The sequence below is a fragment of the Lineus longissimus genome, chromosome 2 (genome assembly GCF_910592395.1).
Source record: "Lineus longissimus chromosome 2, tnLinLong1.2, whole genome shotgun sequence".
In the NCBI taxonomy this organism is placed as follows: domain Eukaryota; kingdom Metazoa; phylum Nemertea; class Pilidiophora; order Heteronemertea; family Lineidae; genus Lineus; species Lineus longissimus.
In genome coordinates this window covers 10,368,956-10,389,914 of record NC_088309.1, presented here as the reverse complement: position 1 = coordinate 10,389,914, position 20,959 = coordinate 10,368,956, and the positions used below count along the sequence as shown (strand labels likewise).

The window sequence follows — 20,959 nt, the reverse complement described above, 5'->3', positions numbered from 1 at the left end:
AATGAACGAAGGAACATCGTGATTGACATTCACTTCTCTATGATCCGACTGTGACAAAGTCCATTTGCCACTTTCTTTCAGCAGCCATGAGGTATTTACCGACATTGTCTACTGGTCTGACTACTTTTCATAGTGTTATTGTCCATGGAACACTGTCCAATTTTTTTTTTCTATATCCGCTGGTTGTAAAATTGTTCATCTTGCACATTGTCCGATTTTCAGTTGAATACCGTCTGGTTGTTAAAGGGGAAGCATTGGTTTAAAAACAGTCCATATTATATAACAAAAGACCACCTTTTCAATGTTAAGATATTCGTTTATTGTTGTCATGGCAGTAGAATCTGTTTAAGAAAATTAACACAGTCAATAAGAAAAAGTTTTAAAGCTATGAGTATTTGGCAATCTGAACTTGCAGAAACAACTTCTTATAAATCAGTTACTACAAAGCTATTGGTTGGCAAGGCAAATGGAAAATATTGTACTGAGATAGAGTAGAGGATGCTCGATAATACTGAAGTATGAAGAGAGACCTACCGGAAGTAATATACTTGATGACCACTTAAGTTTAGAAGCGAGACTAAAAAGCTTGCTCATAACTTGATAATTACTTGAGCCTAGACGCAGTCTTTAATCACCAAAGCTCTATGCAGGCATATAAAGTTTACAAATCACCGAAACTCAGAATCAGATCTAAAAAGATTGATACAAGTAGATCACTAAAGCTCAATACTAAATAGCTTGATAATTACTCGAGTAGGAACATAAAATCATAAAAGCTCTAACTTTTTCAAATCAGAAGCCAAGCTAGAGCAAGCATTCACTTTATAATGACGAATGTTCTTTGAGCCTTTTCTGATCACAAGATAAACAAGATAAACAAGCCTAAACAGACGAAGACTTGTTGTGGCCAATGTTGGCCTGACATCCCTATTCCCATTCTCCCCACTCTTCAAAGCTGTAATCTTCCTTGTACCGTTTGGACATCCGACCATCCAAGCTTGCTTTCCTGAAAAACATGTTGAAACAGTTTAAGCAACCACATAGATGTGGATTGTTAAGTGATTGATAGTTTAATGTATAAAAAGAAGTTATATGTGGCCGGACACCAAAACGAACTAGACCTTTGTCTATTTCTAGTGTGTCATTGTTTCATCTCAATGGTGAGCATGTATTTTTGATGGTAAACCAATACCTTTATCCACTGTGCTTATTATAGATCACAGTATTATTCTTACCTTTTCCTTGGTTTCTGCTCCCTCTTGCTTAGTCCCGACAGACAGGCATCAAGATGACGGTTGAAGTTTTCAAGATTCTTGGTTCGGAGAGTCTTGTTGCAGATTGGGCACAGCAGACCATTTGGTTTGGTGGCTGGATCAGATTCAGCAGACGTTTCAACTGCAGCAGACGTTTCAACTGCAGAAGACTTCTCAACCAAAGGAGACGTTTCAACTGCAGCAGACGTTTCAACTGCAGCAGACGTTTCAACCGCAGCAGACGTTTCAACTGCAGCAGACGTTTCAACTGCAGCAGACGTTTCAACTGCAGCAGACGTTTCAACCGCAGCAGACGTTTCAACCGCAGCAGACGTTTCAACTGCAGCAGACATTTCAACTGCAGCAGACGTTTCGACCGCAACAGACGTTTCAACTGCAGCAGACCTGTCAACTGCAGTAGCACTTGTTTTAACAAGAACGAATCTTTCAACCATAGAAGACATTTTAACTGCAGATGCTCCATCTGAAGGTTGTGATCCTGAAGTTGATGAGGAGACGTTGCTTGGGGCTCCAGACTTGGGTGGTGTACTACCAGATGCATCAATTACACCTAACATTTCAACAACAGAAGACACTCTATTGTTAGGTTGTGATTCTGGTTCAGTTCCACTGATGTGAGATTCAACTATGGCTGCTGTTTCATTTGTAGCAGACGTTACTTGTTGTGATGCCAAAGTAGAAAGTGCTTTGCAAGCTTGCTGCTCGGGATCTGATGGTTCACCTGTAAGCAATGATTCAGATTCAGTCACAAGTCCCAATGGAATGGCACAATTTGAAATGTCACCAGTTTGAGTAAAATCTTTGGGAAAGTCAGTCACTAACGCAGCTTCAGTATCTTTATCTAATAACGAATGCTCAGTTTGTGAAACACCTAAGGTATCATTTAGCCGAGTTCTATTTGGGATAACACCAGGGCTCCCAAAATTTGAGCTAGTTACTGTATAAACTATGTCTAGGTCACACTCTTCTTCCAGGGCCTGTATCACACTTTTGCAGGGAGCATCCTCGTCACTGAGAACATCACCAAGAAATTCAGCTGGTTCCTCTGCAAAGCTCTCCTCATAGCTAAGAAAATCACAAGCATCACGACTCTCTTCCTCATTAAAGTTAAGCGCACTGAAAGATTTCTCCTGCTTTAACATAAATCGGTCCAATGTTTCATTCAAATTTGGGCTCGGTTTTTCACTGAGTGTTTTAGCACCTCTGCCTTTCTTTAGTTTTCTTGGCTTGGCAAGAGACTTGCCCTTGTTTTTAACAAGTCCCGAATTTTGGCTCCTGAGATTCTCACTAACAGGCTGACTATTTCCACACAAGCAATTGTCCAAATGTCTGTTAAATTCAATCATGTCTTTACAAAATATACTCTCATTGCACACTGGGCAAGGAAATGCTTCCTGTTTTCCACTGCTAGTAACTTTCCTCCATTCATTATCAACAGTTTGACCACTAGGCCTACTAACACCAGGCAATTCTGCATCTATTGTACATCTACTCTCCCTAACATTGGTCACAGTCTGCCATGTTGGCTCAGTTAAAGCTTCTTTACTATGTTTAGGAACTTCTGTATCACTGCTTGATATGTCTGCATCCTCAGATAAGTCAGAATCCACAACAACTTTACGAGAATCCTGTCTTCCAATTGCTGAATTCAAAACCACATCTTCACATGAACCGGCTGCCAGAACATGTCTTGTTTTCTCAAAGGGCTTACTGCTATTCAGAGCAGCAGGCAAGCCACTGTCACATGCAAGAGAGTATGTCTCAGTCACACAGTTCTTGGTATCACATATCACAGAACGATCCATACTTCTCACATCCGGCTCATCATTCATGGGAGCAAGGTCAGAAAAATCACAGTTAGCACCACTTTGATTCATAAACCGCACTGAATCCTCACTCTCTTTATGGCAACTGTTTTCAAACTCAGCTACATTACCAGCAGGTTTGTTGATAAACTTCTCACTTAAATCTCCAAACATATCAGTGGAATTTGTTTCACACTCTGCATCACTATCGACATCAGTATCTTGTAAATAAACAGGGTCAATATCCACATCCATTGAAACATGAATCAGTCCATCCGAACCACCATCCCTGACAACCTGAGGCACTTTTAGGGGGTCCAACAATTTTGATTGCCATTGTCCCTTTTCCACTTTTGAAGCTTGCAAATTGAACTTGTCACTGCCAACCTGACCCATGCTATCGTCTGCATTACCGACAGCAGACGTTTTTCCACCCAGAGACTCAACAGTGCTGCCGACCTGACTTGGCACATCTATCGTGGACTTTGCCTCAATGACATTGCCATTTTCATCCATTTTTTCTGCAGCACCTTCCTTGACAGGAACAGAGACGGTGTCTCCAATTTTTGTTGACTTTTCCTCATGAACTTTCTGAAACATGTCCTTTATCGTCGTCTGCTTTTTCTTGCTCAATTCAGAGTCTTGGAAATTTGACATGCGCACGCCTAAAATGAGAAGTTATATCGTACTGCAGTTTTTCAAACTGATGCAAAATATACAGAGGTGATTCGAGGCAAGGGCACAATCTGCAATCATGAAAACGAATTCCTGTGGAACCGGGGCTGAATTTCAAGGTTATTCTTTATGATTGTGAAAGCTTTTGATATCGAGACAAATATTTAAACATTAAAAGTACAAAAAACAGTCTTACCTAATAACCGCAACCTCAAAGGTTTTGGTTGACAGGCCTGTATCTCGAGCCTAAGTTGTTCCTTCGCGGTAGAGTAGATAACTTCGGGATCAGAGGTATATTCCATCAGACTCTGGGCCCTCGTCTTAACCTCAAAGGCAACTGTCTTCATCTTGATAGTCACAGTCCTTCCCTAGAATAATACGAAAGATTTTGATTTTGGAGTTATCATATGAGCGGTACATCCATTCTGAACTATCAGAGTTACTCGGAACGGAGTCCAGGACGGCGGAGTGGATCCAAGGCTTGAGGGTCAAGATGGGGTACATCTTGAGTGCACCAAACCTTTGAATCAGTAGTCATCAGAAATTGGAACAAAATGTCCAGTTTTGTGTTTGGTTACGAATGTACATAACAGACTCTATTAAAGTACGCATTCATGCGCATGCGTAACCAAGGAATCTAATTTCAGGGAATCTTACATTGCGGTTTTCATCCTTGAGGTCTTCGGCTAATGCCGCAGACAGCTCCAGGCACTTCTTGTACAGCTCAGCAGGTTTGTTGATCTCGCTGAAGGTTCGTTCAACACTCATGCTCTTCCGATCTCCATCTCTGAAGTGGAAAACGTCTCAAATTTAGTAAAAGTGAATTCTGAAGATTAAGTCATTCAAACCAAGTTTAACCTTAGAAAATGTGCTGTTGGTGGTACTTAGTACTGGTGGACAACTACACTACATCTGTAACCACTTGTATTGACATGTACGCGAGCTGAGGGGCCACAAGATCAGGATTTTTAACTGCAATAACGCAGAGTTCTCTGAGCCCCACCTTTGGCAGAAATAACAAAGACCACGACTGCAAACTTTTTGGGACAGTTTTTCGAGGCAAAACACCTCAAGAGCATAGAAATACTGACCTTTCAACTTTCGTTGAACCAATTCCAATGCATATTCTCATAAAGTAGTTGAAAGATATTGCTGAGTAGAGGTGATAGAGAATAGCCCTCTTCTCATAGAGGTGCTCACACATGGTCACATCAAGAGCTTTTAGCATACTCTCAGACACTTTGCCTATTCCCATAACCTGAAGGAACAATATGGAACGTCAGCTATGAGTATCATTGTGACTCTCACAATCCCAACAGGTGTCTTAGTTTAACCAATCCATCCTCCAAGGTACAAGTACGCACCAAAGTGTAGATTCATCATGAGCGCAGGGCCCACTTTGGCCCGAGTTCAATCCGCCGTGAGAATCCAGAATACATGTATGTTTCTTCAAATGTACTGGGGAGGATTCTAGGAACTAATATACTTTGCTCTTCACAACAAAATGGATAAATAGTCGAGAGTCTATTGATGAGACTAAAATCTGGGGTCTCCTGTACCTGAGTGTCTATGCCAAGGCAAGAAAAGATCCAACACAGGGGGCAAAAAGGGTAATCTGCAGTGGCCTCGCATCTTAGCAAAATTCCAAATAGGGACAAATATGTGGTATGACTGAGTGACCTATGGGTATCTGTTAAGGCTTCACATTAAGTACCTTTCTTATTGGGAGTTCTTTGATGAATTCCAGGACAGCTTCTCTCGTTGGAGGAATTCTGTACTGACCATTTGGCTTATTCTTGTCAGAGCACACCTTGGCCAACATCATATTTGGTGCTATACCTTGACAACAGAAAGGTGGTACAAACATTAATTAGATATTTCTATGTCAATTGGTGGATGCCTGATTAGCACTTGAGTGCTAAAAGATCTGAAAGGACATGTCGAAAGCACACTCTCTCATTTATCATTAACAACATACCGTATAGTAACATAAAATTTGTGGGTGAAAATTGATAGCCTGGGGCTGATTAATAATTTTGTCTGGTAAAATACAGAGAACATGCAGAAGCCTGTTTCTTGATGTACACTTTCTCTTCATCAACACAAAATGTTTGATGGCACTTGCCAATGTACCCACCCACCTGCACTGGCTGTCAGGCCCGTCACCTGCTCAATCCTAAATCTCATTTCTCTCACTGCTTCATCAGCACTCAGCCCAAAGACGATTCTCCCTCTCTTCTCATGATCCACTGCCTTTGATTTGCTCAAAGAACAATCTGCTCCTGGTACCAATGTTCTAGCCTTTTCACCACTAACAGTTCCAGTGTCGACAATGTTATTTGGAATGTTCCGAATCAAGCAGTCTAGTTCTTCATCAGAAGACATGTCTTCCGATCTATCACACTCTTTGTTTACAACAGGACCATGCTCTGTGTACTGACTCACATCAGCAGACAACAATAAGTCTACTCCAGTTTTCCCTTCATTTTTTTTGTCCACAGCAACATTCTCACCAGCAGACGTCAGTCTGTTATTGATTTTCTGTCCATCAACATGCATAATTTCAAAAGTCCGCTGTTCCTCTGTGTACGTCTGTCTTTTCTTCAAATGTTCTGTTAGATCCAGATATGCCTCATCCAAGCTCATCGGACAGTAGTTAGGGTCGTAATTTGCCATGACTGACCTCACTTGTTTACTGATAGCAGTATATTTTTCGAAGTTCGGTGGAACAATCACAAGTTCGGGGCAAAGCTTTTTTCCGATGAAACCTGGCATTGCAGCACGAACACCGTATCTCCTTGCAGCATAGTTAGATGTTGACTGAAAGAAGGAACACGACATGAAACACTGGAAAACCGCCCTTGGATATAATTTAGGTCAATTTGATAAGAGTCCTTAACAGGGAACTGCAACATTATCTTGCAGGGCACCAGACCCGCTGCCTTCCCAGATGCAAGTTAAAAAGTTTGATCATCCTTGTAAGCTCCACAATAGCTTGTTATATCAGCTGTGAAATCAAACTCCAAGAAGGCTGGCGGAGTGGCCCAATGATTGTTCTTCTAGCTACACAGAAACCAGGTTTGCGTCAGAGTGAATGCTAAAGATAAACAACCTCACTCAAATGGCATTTGAGGCTGTTCAAAAGAGACCTGGCGCCGAACAGTAGAAGAGGAGATGAGGTCAATCGAGGCCACTTGGTCTGACCTAGGGAAACATCCACAGACAGGCTGCTGACAGAAGTGGGTGGAGACTAAAGATGGAAGCTTTATGTGCTCTCTTTGCATGAAGAGGACTATAAGTAAAGTAAGCAAATAGCATTGTACTGCCCAGTTTTTTTATACTCACCAGCATCGATTTGCCACCAACAGCCATAGGTTTATCTCTGAGAGACGGATTATCCCTCATCTCAGCAGCAGCATAAAATGCATCCATATCAACATGGACAATTGTACGTGACAAATCTCTGGTTGAGTCCAATTGTTGAAGGAGCTGATCAGCCTGATGGCAAAGAAAAGAAATCAAAGAATCAGCACAGTAACAGGAACTGGGACTTCACAGAATATTTCAAAATAGTAAGAGAAACAATCAATTGATAACGAGTCAGACAGTATCCTTAAAGGGGGAACATTTCACCTGCTTTACTTGTGTATAAATCATGTTGCACTATCACAAATCGAAGAATAATTTTTCAATCTTTTCCTGCACTTTGTACTTACTTCAATTTCACCATCTGAGAGATGTTTTTCTGTTATTTTCTTCAGTTTCTTCCGTTGTTCATCAATTCGTTTCATCACTTGTTGCTCCTTCTTTTTCTCATTTTCATAAAATTTTGAACCTGAAAATTTGGAGGGATCATTATGGATGTTAAGAAAAATAAGTGGAGGATTTACACCAACGACTTTCATCCAATGCCTCTCTCATCTTCTCAATCGAACTTGTCTCTTCATCCAAAACACAGAAATCAAGGAATTGCCATTCCAGAGAGAACAAAGTAGCTCTTCATGATTTCATTTTTCAGGACTGGTCTGGAGTCTTCTAGATGGGGTGGAAGCCTAGGAAGAAGTTGCATTTTACCTGCAGATGCCGCCATGATAATCTTGTTGATCTTTTCCCGGTCAAGTCCTGCCATTCCAGCCTTGTTGTCGTTCAGTGTCATCCTTGATACAACATCTGATTTTGTCTCCCCTATTTCCATGGGCTTTTTCTGTACAACAGCAGGTTTTGGATCTGAAAGCAATGGAGAAATATTAGGTGCTAGAAATAAATAATTCAACTCATATACTTGTCATATATTGATCTGCATTCTACTGCAGCCAACACAGCTAATCGCCCCCCCCCCCCTCCTAGCTATTAGGACTATTGGAATAAAATTCATACTTCGTTTGGCATGTTGGGAAGGTGGTACTGGTAACTGGACTGGATCTGCCCATCCTGTCTCTGTCCAGTCTTCATCTTCATCATCTTGAAACTGGTCAGCGTCACTCAAAGCATCCATCCTAATTTAATGCTTTGACGGTCTGAAAGTAATACAATCAATACTGTTATAAATACTATCCTAAATAATAGGGCCTATATCATTTCATTTGTGACCTGGTGCTGGTTACGACGTCATACGTGACCTATTCAAAGAAAGTAAGGTTTTTATCCAACTCCTATATCAGGGCGATCCGTCTCATAATATCATGGCTACTTGCAGCGCAGGGGCCCCGGGCCAGCCACAACAGCACTAACAATTCTTTTGGGCAAAAGTCATCTTGGTATTTTTTGACGATATCTTTTTGACACACCCTGTGTCACAGTATGCTGTATGAGCATTGCGCAATGCATGCATGCTTTGTTCTTATTGATTATCTCGGCCTCTCATTCATATATCAACATGTCAACCACAGCTAAAGGTTGATTAATAAATCTTTAACATCTTGTTACTTGTTCAGTGAAGTAAAGGAGTTAGATTCTGCAAAAATCGTCTTTATTTTGGTAAGTTTTGTGGTTGTCAAAGTTGGCGGACAGTTTGACCCAATTAAGGGAAATCCCCGGGATTCCTAAATGACGTTTCCTTGGGAAAGCCCTCAAATTCGTTACGTGGCATACCCAGCCATTTTCTGCACTGAAACGTAAATAAGTGCCACGTTTTCACGAATAGCTTGGTTCAGTTTGAAAACATTTTGTTGTCATTTACCGCTATCATAAACAAAGGTACAAGGTATGTCCTTGCTCTGTTTTGAAGGAAATTCATGACTTCGGAAAGTAGAAAACGGTGTTTTATTTCGTGGCATCTGTCATTTTTTGCCACATGCACATGCAATGCATGCCATAGGCCTACAATACATCATGTACTCATGCATATGATATGGCACCTCTCTAGAGCCCTACCGTGCCTTAAACTGTCACATATATGAACAGGTTGTACAATGCGAGTGGCCAAACTTTGCCATACAATCGCGTGTCAAACTGGCAACGTGATCTTCGAACTTCAGTCATCGTGAGCGAATCATGACTTCTATATCCACGGCACAGACCTTACGTTGCAAGGTTACTGGTATCCTAACTGAACCCTGCATGCCCTGAGGGCTGAAGAAGTGATCTTACGAACCTTTTAGACTGCATAGTGCATGGATGAGTATCTGTCAAGTGGTGCCTCTATCGGCAAACCGGGCGATTGGATGTTCAAGACAAAAGTTGATGAGTTGCAATCTTGCAGAATGGCCACTTTCATCAACTTTCTGGTTTCAGTTAAAGATGATGGAAGAAGACAGCAGCCATGAAAGCAGTCCAGTCGCTGCAGCTTTGGTCTTGGAAGACACAACACAGGAAGTCACACAGAAGTTGGCCGATACCAGCCTTGCTGATCAGCTGCAAGATGCTGCTGCTGAGACTGCAGAGACGTCACTAAAAACAGGTTAGAAATTTAGTTTCCATTGCCCTTGTTATTAAACTCCAGATGACACAGGACATTCTTTGGGTTATTTGGTAAGGATTGACCATAGCCTGCACAGGCACCAACTTGCAATCCTAAAGCAATTAAAGTTCCTTCAAATCGAAGTGAATGCCAAAAACAAGGTTGGGAGTCTGTTCTCTGGAATACATAAACTGACTGCCACCATTGAAATTGGCATTCACTTCATTTTGAAGGAGTTCTAATTGTTTTAGGCTTTCAAGTTCTAGCCAAAAGCATGGGGCCTATGGTCAACCCTTAACCAAGGTAGAGAAAGAAAATTAAGAACAGTCAACTTCCTCCTTTGTTACTTATTCTTGAGGCATGCAAGCAGGAATACTCCACCAGTTTGTCGGATGAGACTTGAATCACAGCCCCCTTTTTCCTGAGTGTCGATGCCAGGGCAAGCGATGATATCAAGAATGGCACTTTTTGGCACCGAATTTTTCTTACTTTACAAAATGCATTTCTTGAATATTTATGCGCAGTGTTCGTAACACCTTGCACCAGTTCAGATTTCAACAGATTTCAACAGATTTTTAGCAGAACCTACTGAGCAATTAATAAAAGTAAAAACATTTTATTGTCCGCCATATTTTTCAATTGATTTGTTATAATTGTATCACTACCAGTGTCATACTCTGCCCATGCGCGTCTGAAGTATGGTTGTAAGTTACTCCGAAAATAAAATATTCCGCGTGTTTCATAAAGAGGTGTTGGCATGGTGAATTCTTCTTTTAAAGTCAAACTCTCTGTTTTCCTTTCCATGAGCCCCTTTTTTGGGAAGTACTTTATGCATGGGGATGAAGTCACATGTTGATACCTGTATGTTTGAATAATTTGCAAGGCTATTGTAATGGAGCTGGGCATGTGTCTGGGGCCAGCTCGGGGGGGGGGGGGGGCTTGGGATACACTCAGAAGCAATATAAATGCAAGATGCTTGCTGGAGGCTGCCACGATTCCTTACTTAGGATAAGGTATTCAACACTCCAACCATGAATCACTGACTTTATTCGGAATTGTTCGGAGATTTCCTGGTGATTTTTCTACATGTCTGTTATAGTCTTGGCCCCAAATCAAAGCCCTGAAATTCATTAGATTTCTGAATGCGGTATTTGTTTTATCTGATACAAAATCTACAACAATTTTCTGGTCTTTATACCCGGCGAAGGGAAATAATGTGACAACTGGCATGGTGAATCAATATCTAGTGGCTGTCGTTTGTCAATTACCTACCCCAGCATGTGGTACCATCTGGTCGGTGTGATAATGCATACACTTTATATTTATTCGAATATTGGTTTCTACACTTTGATATAACTGTTACAAACTATTCTCGGTACATTATGACCCATTCCTTTGACTTTATAGAAACACAATATACTGCAGTACATATTTGGGATCATTCCACAAATATCAATGTGTCACACATTTGGAAAAATGGCACCACTTACTTTGGTCACTCATGACAGTCATGCTATATGATATCCAGCATTGTAAATCGTCCCATATTTTCAAGGTATCCAAGTCCAGATGACTAAAAACTACAGTAGAACCTCTCTATTAAGGACACCTTCGGGACTGGCAAGTGCTGTCCTGAATAGAGAGGTGTCCTGATTAGAAAAGCCAAATTGAATAGAAACTATCAATTTGGGACAAAAACTAGTGTCCTTAATAGAGAGGTTGTCCTTAATAGATAGGTGTCCGCTAAGGGAGGTTCCACTGTAGTTGCTGAGAGTTAATCAGAATAATATATCAACTTTTCTATTTCTAGATCCAAGTCGAGAGGCTGCAAAATCTCCTCCTGTAGCATTAACCTCGCCAGCACCAGGTACACCACCACCAGCATCACCGACCCAAGTAGTGGCCTCGCCGGTGCCTCCGCCAGCACAAATACCACAGTTCACGGGCAACCCATACTCTGCTCATAGGCACCACACGCCGCAGCAGGTGCAGACGACTTATCCAGCGTCTGCATCTGCCGCCACTGGAACGCCTGTAAGTATATTGACATACGATTCTGAGTTCAAAGAGCCGCATGTACTGTTAAAAATTGAAGTGTTCGCGCAGCCAAAGTTGGCGAATTGGCACATTTTCAATTGATGGTAGATGTAATGGTTTATGCATTAGACTTGAAATTTTAGCCCAGTTGATTGGCTACAGTAAAATTGCACTATCACACCAATGTCCCCTCAGTGGGCCAGCTCATGCTTCTTTCCTTAGCATAAACCACCAGGTATATCCATTGGTTGTGTCAAAGTGGATGTCACTGGACTTGTAGTGCAAGAAGCCACAGTTATATCCACTATGGCCTTGGAGACAGAGAAAAAGGAGAACTTCATGTAATACAAACTATATAATACTACCTGGGTGAAATCATGTTGCGAGCCATGTTTCCAAGAGCTTGAACCTTCTTGGCTCCTAGCTCATCAGATTCAGCCTTTGATTGGGATGATCATAAACTGGGACTCTTTGCCCCAGGAATGAGGATCTGTTCATGCCTGGTATCCCTTGAGTGAACGTTGAGTCTTTCTCTCTGTTGCATCTTCAGTTATTTTACAACCCGGCATCAGTTGCTAGCCCTGGAGCTCAACCACAGATCTATATGCCTCCAGCCGTGCCTCAGCAACCTGCTGTAGGAGCACAAGGTGTGGGGTATGTACACTCCTGATAAATTTCTGATTGTGATTTCTGGTAAAAGATCTTGACTCTTAAGTTGATGGTGATAATTTGTGGGGGGACGGACCATGTTCAATGTGTATGTAGCCAGAGCAGAGGCAGAATTTGCGAAAAAAATAACTGATGTCAACTAAATTACTCTTAATCTGTTGCAGTGTATGCATGTTCAGGTGCTTGATTGAATGAAAGCGTTACTTGCCTTTTTCTGGTTGTTCATTTCTCTATCTCTTGTCTCTTTAGCATGCCACCAAGTCCGGGCTATAGCCCCAGTCCCCAGCAATCTTACACTCCGTCACAGCAGATGCAACAATATTCACCAACACAAACACAAGGTTAGTCAACAGGTTACTTTTATTAGTGTAATGTCATTGTTTTTAAGAAGTCGTTCCTCAGGGGCAGATCCCAGTTTTGAAGAAAGAGGAAGAATTTAAGGATTAGATTAAACATTTTTCAAAATGTAGAAATATCACTTTCAGGATCATTTTCGAAGATTTTTCTGAAATATGGGCTGTGATTGTACCCCATTGATCTGAGCATGAATGTTTCAAATAGGAGGCATCAAACTTTTTCATTGGGAGTCTTTGGCCTATGGGAGTTCTTTCAATAAGAAACCAGACTGAAAGAACTGGGTTGGTAAATTCAGCTCTTCAAAATACCAATTTCATATCATGTTGATTTTTTCAGCTGCAGCGCATGCTCCCTATGGTAGTAGCAGCTCAATCGATCTTCCATTAGACGCTGGTGTCCCCTATCAGCAACAACAGAACTACAACCTCGAAACTGGACCAGGCTGGTTTGGAGGTGGAATAATGAATAAACTCAAAGTAGGTGGTATTGATGAACAAAAAATGATGAATTAAATCGATATAACTAAATGTTGTTGTGAATAATGGAAAAAACACAAAGTAAACGTACCTGTCTTGGGAATATTTCAGCATAGTCTTGGGAAGTTTAACATCTCTGTTTGTGTTCACCTCAGTACTTTTCCTCGTTTATAAGGGGGGGGGGACACTACTGAGGACTTGAGCTCAGTCACATCCACTAACATATGGTTGTCAAATGCTAAAAGGAAAAGAAGACAAGAGTGAGCTGGCATCAGCTTTCCAGAATAACGGACCTTGCATGATGGCCCATTCTATGGATTTTTTTGTTTCTTCAGAATTCAGTTGAGACAATGATAACAGTACTTGATCCAGGCATGAAGCAGTACATCCGTAAGTATTTCACTGCTGGTTATTAAAATGATAAACATATCATAAAGTTATGCCAGGCAGATGAGCCACCAAAACATCTGGCTGTCTTATTGCATCAGGATCAGATGTGATAATTCGATGTAATAAGATAGCCATTAGCAACTTGGCAATGAAATAAAAATCACCAATACATACCTTTTTTCTGGGATGTGATGTACACTACAAAAGCCATTTGTCTCAGGACCTCCTTGTTTGGTTGGCGTAACACTTGAGCCTCAGTGCTTATAAATTATCATATCAGAAATGGAGATTGCGTGATTTAAAACTGAGAGATTATGTGACCCTATGCCATTACCTACTCATTCTATTCATTGTCTTTTGTAGACAGCGGTGGTGACGTTGACATAATCGTCACATCAGACAAGGAGGCTAAAGTTGGCCCAGTACGAGAGGCATTCCAGGCAGTGTTTGGAAAAGCTACAGTCACTGGTTTGGTAGGTTAATCTTCCATTGGATTTAAAGGTTTTCCAGCTGGTTGTGAGGCTGTCTTTTTGTCGGCTTCCTATTCATTATTGGTCTGTCCAGCCGTAGGTCTCGACCCAACCTTCCTTCCATTTGTGTCTCCTTTGTGTCTCTCCCTGTTGAGACTGTAGTTTGGGATATATTGGATGGATGGTACCTAGAGGAGACACCACAGAGTTTGATTTATGACACAAGGTTATCTGTCTTGAGTCCATTCATAATGATGGATGCATTGGTCATTCCACCACTAAGCCATGGTTATATTGATCCAGATGGGTATCCAGGAAGAGACGTTGAGTTAATAGTTGAAAAACAATCAGAATGACAGAAATATTTTGTCTAAACAGGTCAGTTCAACCTTTTAAATGCCTAAGCTCTGTCATTTTGACTGTCTCTTCTGAATTCTCCAACAAAAAAAAGTTCATACTACAAAAATGTTTCGGTTTTCCTATCTGTTTAAGTATAAAATGTGAGGTGATGTTTTCATTATCCTTGTGACTGTTTCAGGGAAGTCAAGCGAACATTGCCGCCCAACCGGTTGGATTCACTGTTGGTGTGAAAGGTGCTGAGGAACGAATAGAGAATCTCAGGCGATCGGGAATCATTGATGAACGTCAAACTATAATGTCCATAGAAAACTTTCTAGCAGAAGTTATTCCTGACAAGTGAGTAAATGTCCAAATTCATTTCAATTAGTGGTCCACTAAATACCACATAAATTACTAAATACGCATCGAATATAAATGTTTTCAACATAGCTATTGTGTACACCAATAGACCAGTAAAAACACCCTGTTGGTCAATTTCATCTTTAATATTGACATGTCTCGTTCCTTTATAACAGCAAGGTTTATTTCTATTTACTTGTGACACTGACAACAACAATGTACATGAACAGTGTATGCCTTTAAGAAAAATTCTGCCGCTTTCTATTTTCCCTCGCCTCATGAATATTACGTCACATTAAATCACATTACATCACATTACATCACATTACATGAATATTACGTTACCTTTTCCAGATGGTTCGATATTGGCTGCATCGTTCTGAAAGATCCGCTCCGTAACATCAACCTGCAAGTCTTCACACAGGCGACACCTATACCCCCGGAATATGTTCAACAGATACAGGATGACACTCCACAGGACTACCCACTCAGGTGGTCAGGGTACTCAGTGACTATTGGCGAAATGATATGCAGATATCAACCCCATGTGCACAGGAGTGAATGGCACGCCGCCCTTACTGGAGTCTCGCGACAAGAGATGATCTTTGTGGCCGCAAAAACGTTAGCTGGACTTTATAAACAGAAGTTGCCACCGATGACTTCTTGAGATACGGCCAGTGTACTGCATGCATAACCTGAATGAAGAAACTTTTTGCCCTGTATTCAGATGGACTAAGTTGGGGCACTTGCCAATGGTATTCAATGCATGCATCCTCTTGACATGCATGACATCATGACATCCTTGGACTGAGCTCTCTCAACCCTTGGCAGTGACCAGTCATTTTTTGCTACTGCATGAAGCCATTCAAAAGAGTAGTTGTTCATTGGCTACCATTGATGCAAGTGTTGAACTGAAGCGGCGTCCACTTGGAGGTGATGCCTTGTTGCCTCGTAAGGTGAACCAGCAGTGAATGTAATAAAAACAAAACAGACTGGAATTCCACAATTGTGAATGAGATGCCTGAGCAACTGTTCAGTACTCTCTGTTTTAGCTTCCAGTAGGTCATCAGACAGCTTTAGATCAGAATGATAAGAATGAGAATTGCATGCTTTATACTATTGACACAAACTAGATCTTATCTTTGGTGAGTTTAACATTTGAGTGTACGGAATTTGTCACACAGCTCTGTGATCTCTACCATGAATATGAAGGTGGAAAAATAAAAGATTGTTTCAGTTGTCTTCATTTTGGAACAAGTTTAGTGCCATAGATGATGGTATTTTCTTCCTGAATACAAATTCATTTTCATGTGTTGAAAAGTTTGATAGTTTGATGGAAGTGCTTAGATGTTTTGGGAATTGGATACAGTTTTGTAATGAACATTGTGGTTTTTGAAAAGGTGAGTGCACAGTGGGTAAAAAAAGCGTTTTGTCTTAGCTGTGTCGATAAGTTCTACGTACAAGATTATCCTATTCAAATCACCAACACTACACATAGATCGAGTTAAGGGAATTTAAAATTCAAAAATAGAATTTACTTTGCACTGCATGTGGCTAATGATATTATATTGTATAGGTTTTAGTCTTTGTTATTGTTTAGTTTATTGTTATTTCTTCCTTGTTTTATTAAAAGACAGTTAAATAGCCAGTTGCAGTGGGTGGTTTTGAAGTTGGTGTTGACTCCAAATGCAGACGTAACATTGGTGTTGACTCCAAATGTAGACGTAACATTGGTGTTGACTCCAAATGTAGACGTAACATTGGTGTTGACTCCAAATGCAGACGTAACATTGGTGTTGACTCCGAATGTAGACGTAACATTGGTGTTAACACCAACATTAAAATGACCCAAATGTGACTGATCTCAAATCAGCAAATTCAATAACAGTCTATGCAGTCTTTCAGCTCAGTTATGAGTTTTTTGATTTGATTTAAGTGGTACAGTACTGTATGACTTCTCTCTATCGCTTGAACATCCATCCTGGGTGGCGAATCCAGGAGTCTGGGAAAGAGAGGGCAGCCTGATGTCTTTTCATAGTCAATATCCTAACAATTTTGGTCAATTTCCAAGATTTATGCGAATAAATGGGGGTCACACTACTCCTGGATCGACCACCTGTTTGAAAGGTATTATTTAGCACATGTAGTCATGTACAGGGTTCCATGGATGACGAAGTCCTTTATTGGTAAGCTTTAAGTCATACATTATCTTAAGGGGTCAGTACTTGACCATCATCTAAATAGAAGGAGTCGCATTAGTTAGTGTTGGCTATCGCTAATCTATAGTGACAGGATATTGCGTAGTTGGTGCTTTATAATCCTAACTAATTGTTAAAAGCAAATATTTTGTGATGCATCTCTGAAATACCCTCAATAGAAGCTGTGCTGTGACTTCATTTGGTTGGCCATTTTAGACCTGACCAGGACCCTTCTCACAAAGTATGCTATGTGGATCTGAATTACAAAAAATATAGTAAAATTTGACCTCCTAAATGGTCTTTCTGTGATGACATCATTTGTCTGATTCTGGCAAAGTAAGTACAAATGTAGCATTGTAGATACTTGGGACTTTGAAGCTTTGGATGAAATATTACATTTTGTTCAAATATTTCATTTTTTCTGCAGAATAACCAAACAGAGTGCAGTTTTTTCCTGAAATGTACTTCAGACTCCTCCATTCCAAAGTTGCATCTTCTTTATCACTGTATCATGTGTATATATCATTCTGCTGTTTGGTCTTAGGGTCAATTATTTTTCTTTTTTTCTTAATCTCTCTTGAAAGCATGATGACTTGGTTGGGTGTTTTGTTTTTCTGTTACAACTGGTTGTGTCGAATTTATCTAGCTACTCAAAGATGAACCTTTTACTTGCTGGTGCATGACCATTTCTAATATAGTGAATATGAATTAACAAAAATAATTGGCTGGAAAATATGCTGGATTATTTTGGTGAAAATCGCTTATATTGTTCATGCTGTCTTGGACCAAGCCATTCCAATCTGTCCACAGTCTTTGTGCTGGTTTGTCTATTGCGCTAAAATAAAACAGAGTTCTAGCCAGTTCTTATAAGCATGCAGGATCTTTTGTGTTTCATAAAGTTTTTGAGTCTTCTCTAAACCGTTAAGTAATCCTCTGCAACGACTTTGAAATTTTCTTAATACATCTTTCTTTTTTGTGGGTATTATGGTGTTCTAACAAGTTCTTACTAAGTGCAGAGTCATTATTCACTGCAGTTGCATTGGTAATATTAGTATACAGATGTACAATGTTAATTTTTAAAACATTTTTGAGAGGTCTGCATTTTAAAAATGCACCAGTTATAACCCTGTTACAAAGTAATGTATATCTTTAAAAAATAAACCTAAATTTGTAAAGTGAATAAGTCATTATCTTCCTTGGTAATGTGACCAACACCAGTTTGCCTGCCATTGATGCTGGTGTGAATGTTCACCTTAGCAGAATATTGCAATTCTGCCAGTACAATACAAAGTAGAACCCAGGCATGTTCCAGGTAGCTCCCTAGTAGTGCTTCATTGCCAACACACCTGAAACAGCTATTGCCTTATTTTGACCACTCCACAAGTGTCGGAAGGCATAAAGAAACAAAAAGACAATGTGATTGAGATTTCCCGCTCGAGTAACTCCATGTTGTGTTGCACAACCAGCTCGGTACACCTAAGACAGCTATTGACCTCTCTGGCCAACAAAGAAGATAAGGACCCAATATGAAGTAATAGATGTCCCTCTCAGGTAACTCCATGTTGTGCTGCACAACCAGAACACCAACGACAGCTAGTGCCCTATATGTCAATAAAGAAGATAAGGACCCGATATGAAGGAGTAGATGTCCCTCTCAGGTATCTCCATGTTTTGCTGCACAACCAGAACACCTAAGACAGCTATTGCCCTCTCTGGCCAATAAAGAAGATAAGGACTCAATATGAAGTAGTAGATGTCCCTCTCAAGTAACTCCATGTTGTGCTGCACAACCAGCTCAGAACACCTAAGATAGCTATTGCCCTCTCTGGCCAATAAAGAAGATAAGGACTCAATATGAAGCAGTAGATGTCCCTCTCAAGTAACTCCATGTTGTGCTGCACAACCAGAACACCTGAGACAGCTATTGCCCTCTCTGGCCAATAAAGAAGATAAGGACCTAATATGAAGTAGTAGATGTCCCTCTCAAGTAACTCCATGTTGTGCCACACAACCAGAACACCAAAGACAGCTATTGCCCTCTGGCCAATAAAGAAGATAAGGACCAAATATGAAGTAGTAGATGTCCCTCGCAAGTATAACTCCATGTTGTGCTGCACAACCAGAACACATGAGACAGCTATTGCCCTCTCTGGCCAATAAAGAAGATAAGGACTCAATATGAAGTAGTAGATGTCCCTCTCAAGTAACTCCATGTTGTGCTGCACAACCAGCTCAGAACACCTAAGATAGCTATTGCCCTCTCTGGCCAATAGAGAAGATAAGGACCCAATATGAAGTAGTAGATGTCCCTCTCAAGTAACTCCATGTTGTGCTGCACAACCAGAACACCTGAGACAGCTATTGCCCTCTCTGGCCAATAAAGAAGATAAGGACTCAATATGAAGTAGTAGATGTCCCTCTCAAGTAACTCCCTGTTGTGCTGCACAACCAGAACACCCGAGACAGCTATTGCCCTCTCTGGCCAATAAAGAAGATAAGGACTCAATATGAAGTAGTAGATGTCCCTCTCAAGTAACTCCATGTTGTGCTGCACAACCAGAACACATGAGACAGCTATTGCCCTCTCTGGCCAATAAAGAAGATAAGGACTCATTATGAAGTAGTAGATGTCCCTCTCAAGTAACTCCATGTTGTGCTGCACAACCAGCTCAGAACACCTAAGATAGCTATTGCCCTCTCTGGCCAATAAAGAAGATAAGGACCCAATATGAAGTAGTAGATGTCCCTCTCAAGTAACTCCATGTTGTGCTGCACAACCAGAACACCTGAGACAGCTATTGCCCTCACTGGCCAATAAAGAAGATAAGGACTCAATATGAAGCAGTAGATGTCCCTCTCAAGTAACTCCATGTTGTGCTGCACAACCAGAACACCTGAGACAGCTATTGCCCTCTCTGGCTAATAAAGAAGATAAGGACCCAATATGAAGTAGTAGATGTCCCTCTCAAATATAATTCCATGTTGTGCTGCACAACCAGCTCAGAATACCTGAGACAGCTATTGCCCTCTCTGGCTAATAAAGAAGATAAGGACCCGATATAAAGTATAGATGTCCCTCTCAAGTAACTCCATGTTGTGCTGCACAACCAGCTCAGAACACCTGAGACAGCTATTGCCCTCTCTGGCTAATAAAGAAGATAAGGACCCGATATAAAGTATAGATGTCCCTCTCAAGTAACTCCATGTTGTGTGGCACAACCAGCTCAGAACACCTAAGATAGCTATTGCCCTCTCTGGCCAATAGAGAAGATAAGGACCCAATATGAAGTAGTAGATGTCCCTCTAAAGTGACTCCATGTTGTGCTGCACAACCAGAACACCTAAGACAGCTATTGCCCTCTCTGGCCAATAGAGAAGATAAGGACCCAATATGAAGTAGTAGATGTCCCTCTCAAGTAACTCCATGTTGTGCTACACAACCCGCTCAGAACACCTAAGACAGCTATTGCCCTCTCTGGCTGATAAAGAAGATAAGGACCCAATATGAAGTAGTAGATATCCCTCTCAAGTAACTCCATGTTGTGCTGCACAACCAGCTCAGAACACCTAAGACAGCTATTGCCCTCTCTGGCCAATAAAGAAGATAAGGACCCGATATGAAGTAGTAGATGTCCCTCTCAAATATAACTCCATGTTGTGCTGCACAACCAGCTCAGAACAACTGAGACAGCTATTGCCCTCTCTGGCCGACAAAGAAGATAATGACCCGATATGAAGTAGTAGATGTCCCTCTCAAATATAACTCCATGTTGTGCTGCACAATCAGCTCAGAACACCTAGGACAGCTATTGCCCTCTCTGGCCAATAGAGAAGATAAGGACCCGATATGAAGTAGTAGATATCCCTCTCAAGTATAACTCCATGTTGTGCTGCACAATCAGCTCAGAACACCTGAGACAGCTATTGCCCTCTCTGGCCAATAGAGAAGATAAGGACCCGATATGAAGTAGTAGATGTCCCTCTCAAATATAACTCCATGTTGTGCTGCA

The 20,959-nt window shown here is 41.0% G+C and overlaps 2 protein-coding genes across 4 annotated transcripts; one reads left to right on the top strand and one right to left on the bottom strand.

The window, feature by feature from the left end:
• Positions 1–353: 353 nt before the first annotated feature.
• On the bottom strand, positions 354–8,758 carry LOC135499505 (DNA polymerase eta-like). The gene is made up of 12 exons (XM_064790300.1): positions 8,671–8,758; positions 8,132–8,271; positions 7,829–7,981; positions 7,471–7,589; positions 7,100–7,252; positions 5,896–6,574; positions 5,469–5,593; positions 4,846–5,012; positions 4,412–4,541; positions 3,951–4,122; positions 1,236–3,744; positions 354–1,006 (listed from the first exon to the last, which is right to left on the bottom strand). The coding sequence occupies exons 2-12, from the start codon at positions 8,247–8,249 to the stop codon at positions 928–930; spliced, it is 4,404 nt and encodes a 1,467-aa protein (XP_064646370.1). The 5' UTR covers positions 8,250–8,271; positions 8,671–8,758; the 3' UTR covers positions 354–927.
• An 86-nt stretch (positions 8,759–8,844) lies between these two features.
• On the top strand, positions 8,845–18,121 carry LOC135482595 (protein PRRC1-like). Of its 3 annotated transcripts, none has more exons than XM_064762768.1 (11): positions 8,845–8,957; positions 9,488–9,653; positions 10,322–10,357; positions 11,464–11,687; positions 12,241–12,344; positions 12,609–12,700; positions 13,053–13,192; positions 13,528–13,582; positions 13,946–14,055; positions 14,591–14,748; positions 15,106–18,121. In XM_064762768.1, the coding sequence occupies exons 2-11, from the start codon at positions 9,494–9,496 to the stop codon at positions 15,416–15,418; spliced, it is 1,392 nt and encodes a 463-aa protein (XP_064618838.1). In that variant the 5' UTR covers positions 8,845–8,957; positions 9,488–9,493; the 3' UTR covers positions 15,419–18,121. The 3 variants fall into 3 exon arrangements, with proteins under 3 accessions (XP_064618838.1, XP_064618840.1, XP_064618839.1); XM_064762769.1 differs by having other exon boundaries at positions 8,851–8,950; XM_064762770.1 differs by lacking the exon at positions 10,322–10,357.
• The last annotated feature ends 2,838 nt before the right edge of the window (positions 18,122–20,959 follow it).

Coding starts and splice junctions, on each gene's coding strand:
- LOC135499505 (XM_064790300.1), bottom strand. CDS start 8,249: ATGGATGCTTTGAGTGACGCTGACCAGTTTCAAGATGATGAAGATGAA. Junction 7,982..8,131: donor TTCCCAACATGCCAAACGAA/GTATGAATTTTA, acceptor CATTGCTTTCAG/ATCCAAAACCTGCTGTTGTA. Junction 1,007..1,235: donor GAGCAGAAACCAAGGAAAAG/GTAAGAATAATA, acceptor CATGTTTTTCAG/GAAAGCAAGCTTGGATGGTC.
- LOC135482595 (XM_064762768.1), top strand. CDS start 9,494: ATGATGGAAGAAGACAGCAGCCATGAAAGCAGTCCAGTCGCTGCAGCT. Junction 11,688..12,240: donor CTGCCGCCACTGGAACGCCT/GTAAGTATATTG, acceptor TTGCATCTTCAG/TTATTTTACAACCCGGCATC. Junction 13,583..13,945: donor AGGCATGAAGCAGTACATCC/GTAAGTATTTCA, acceptor TGTCTTTTGTAG/ACAGCGGTGGTGACGTTGAC.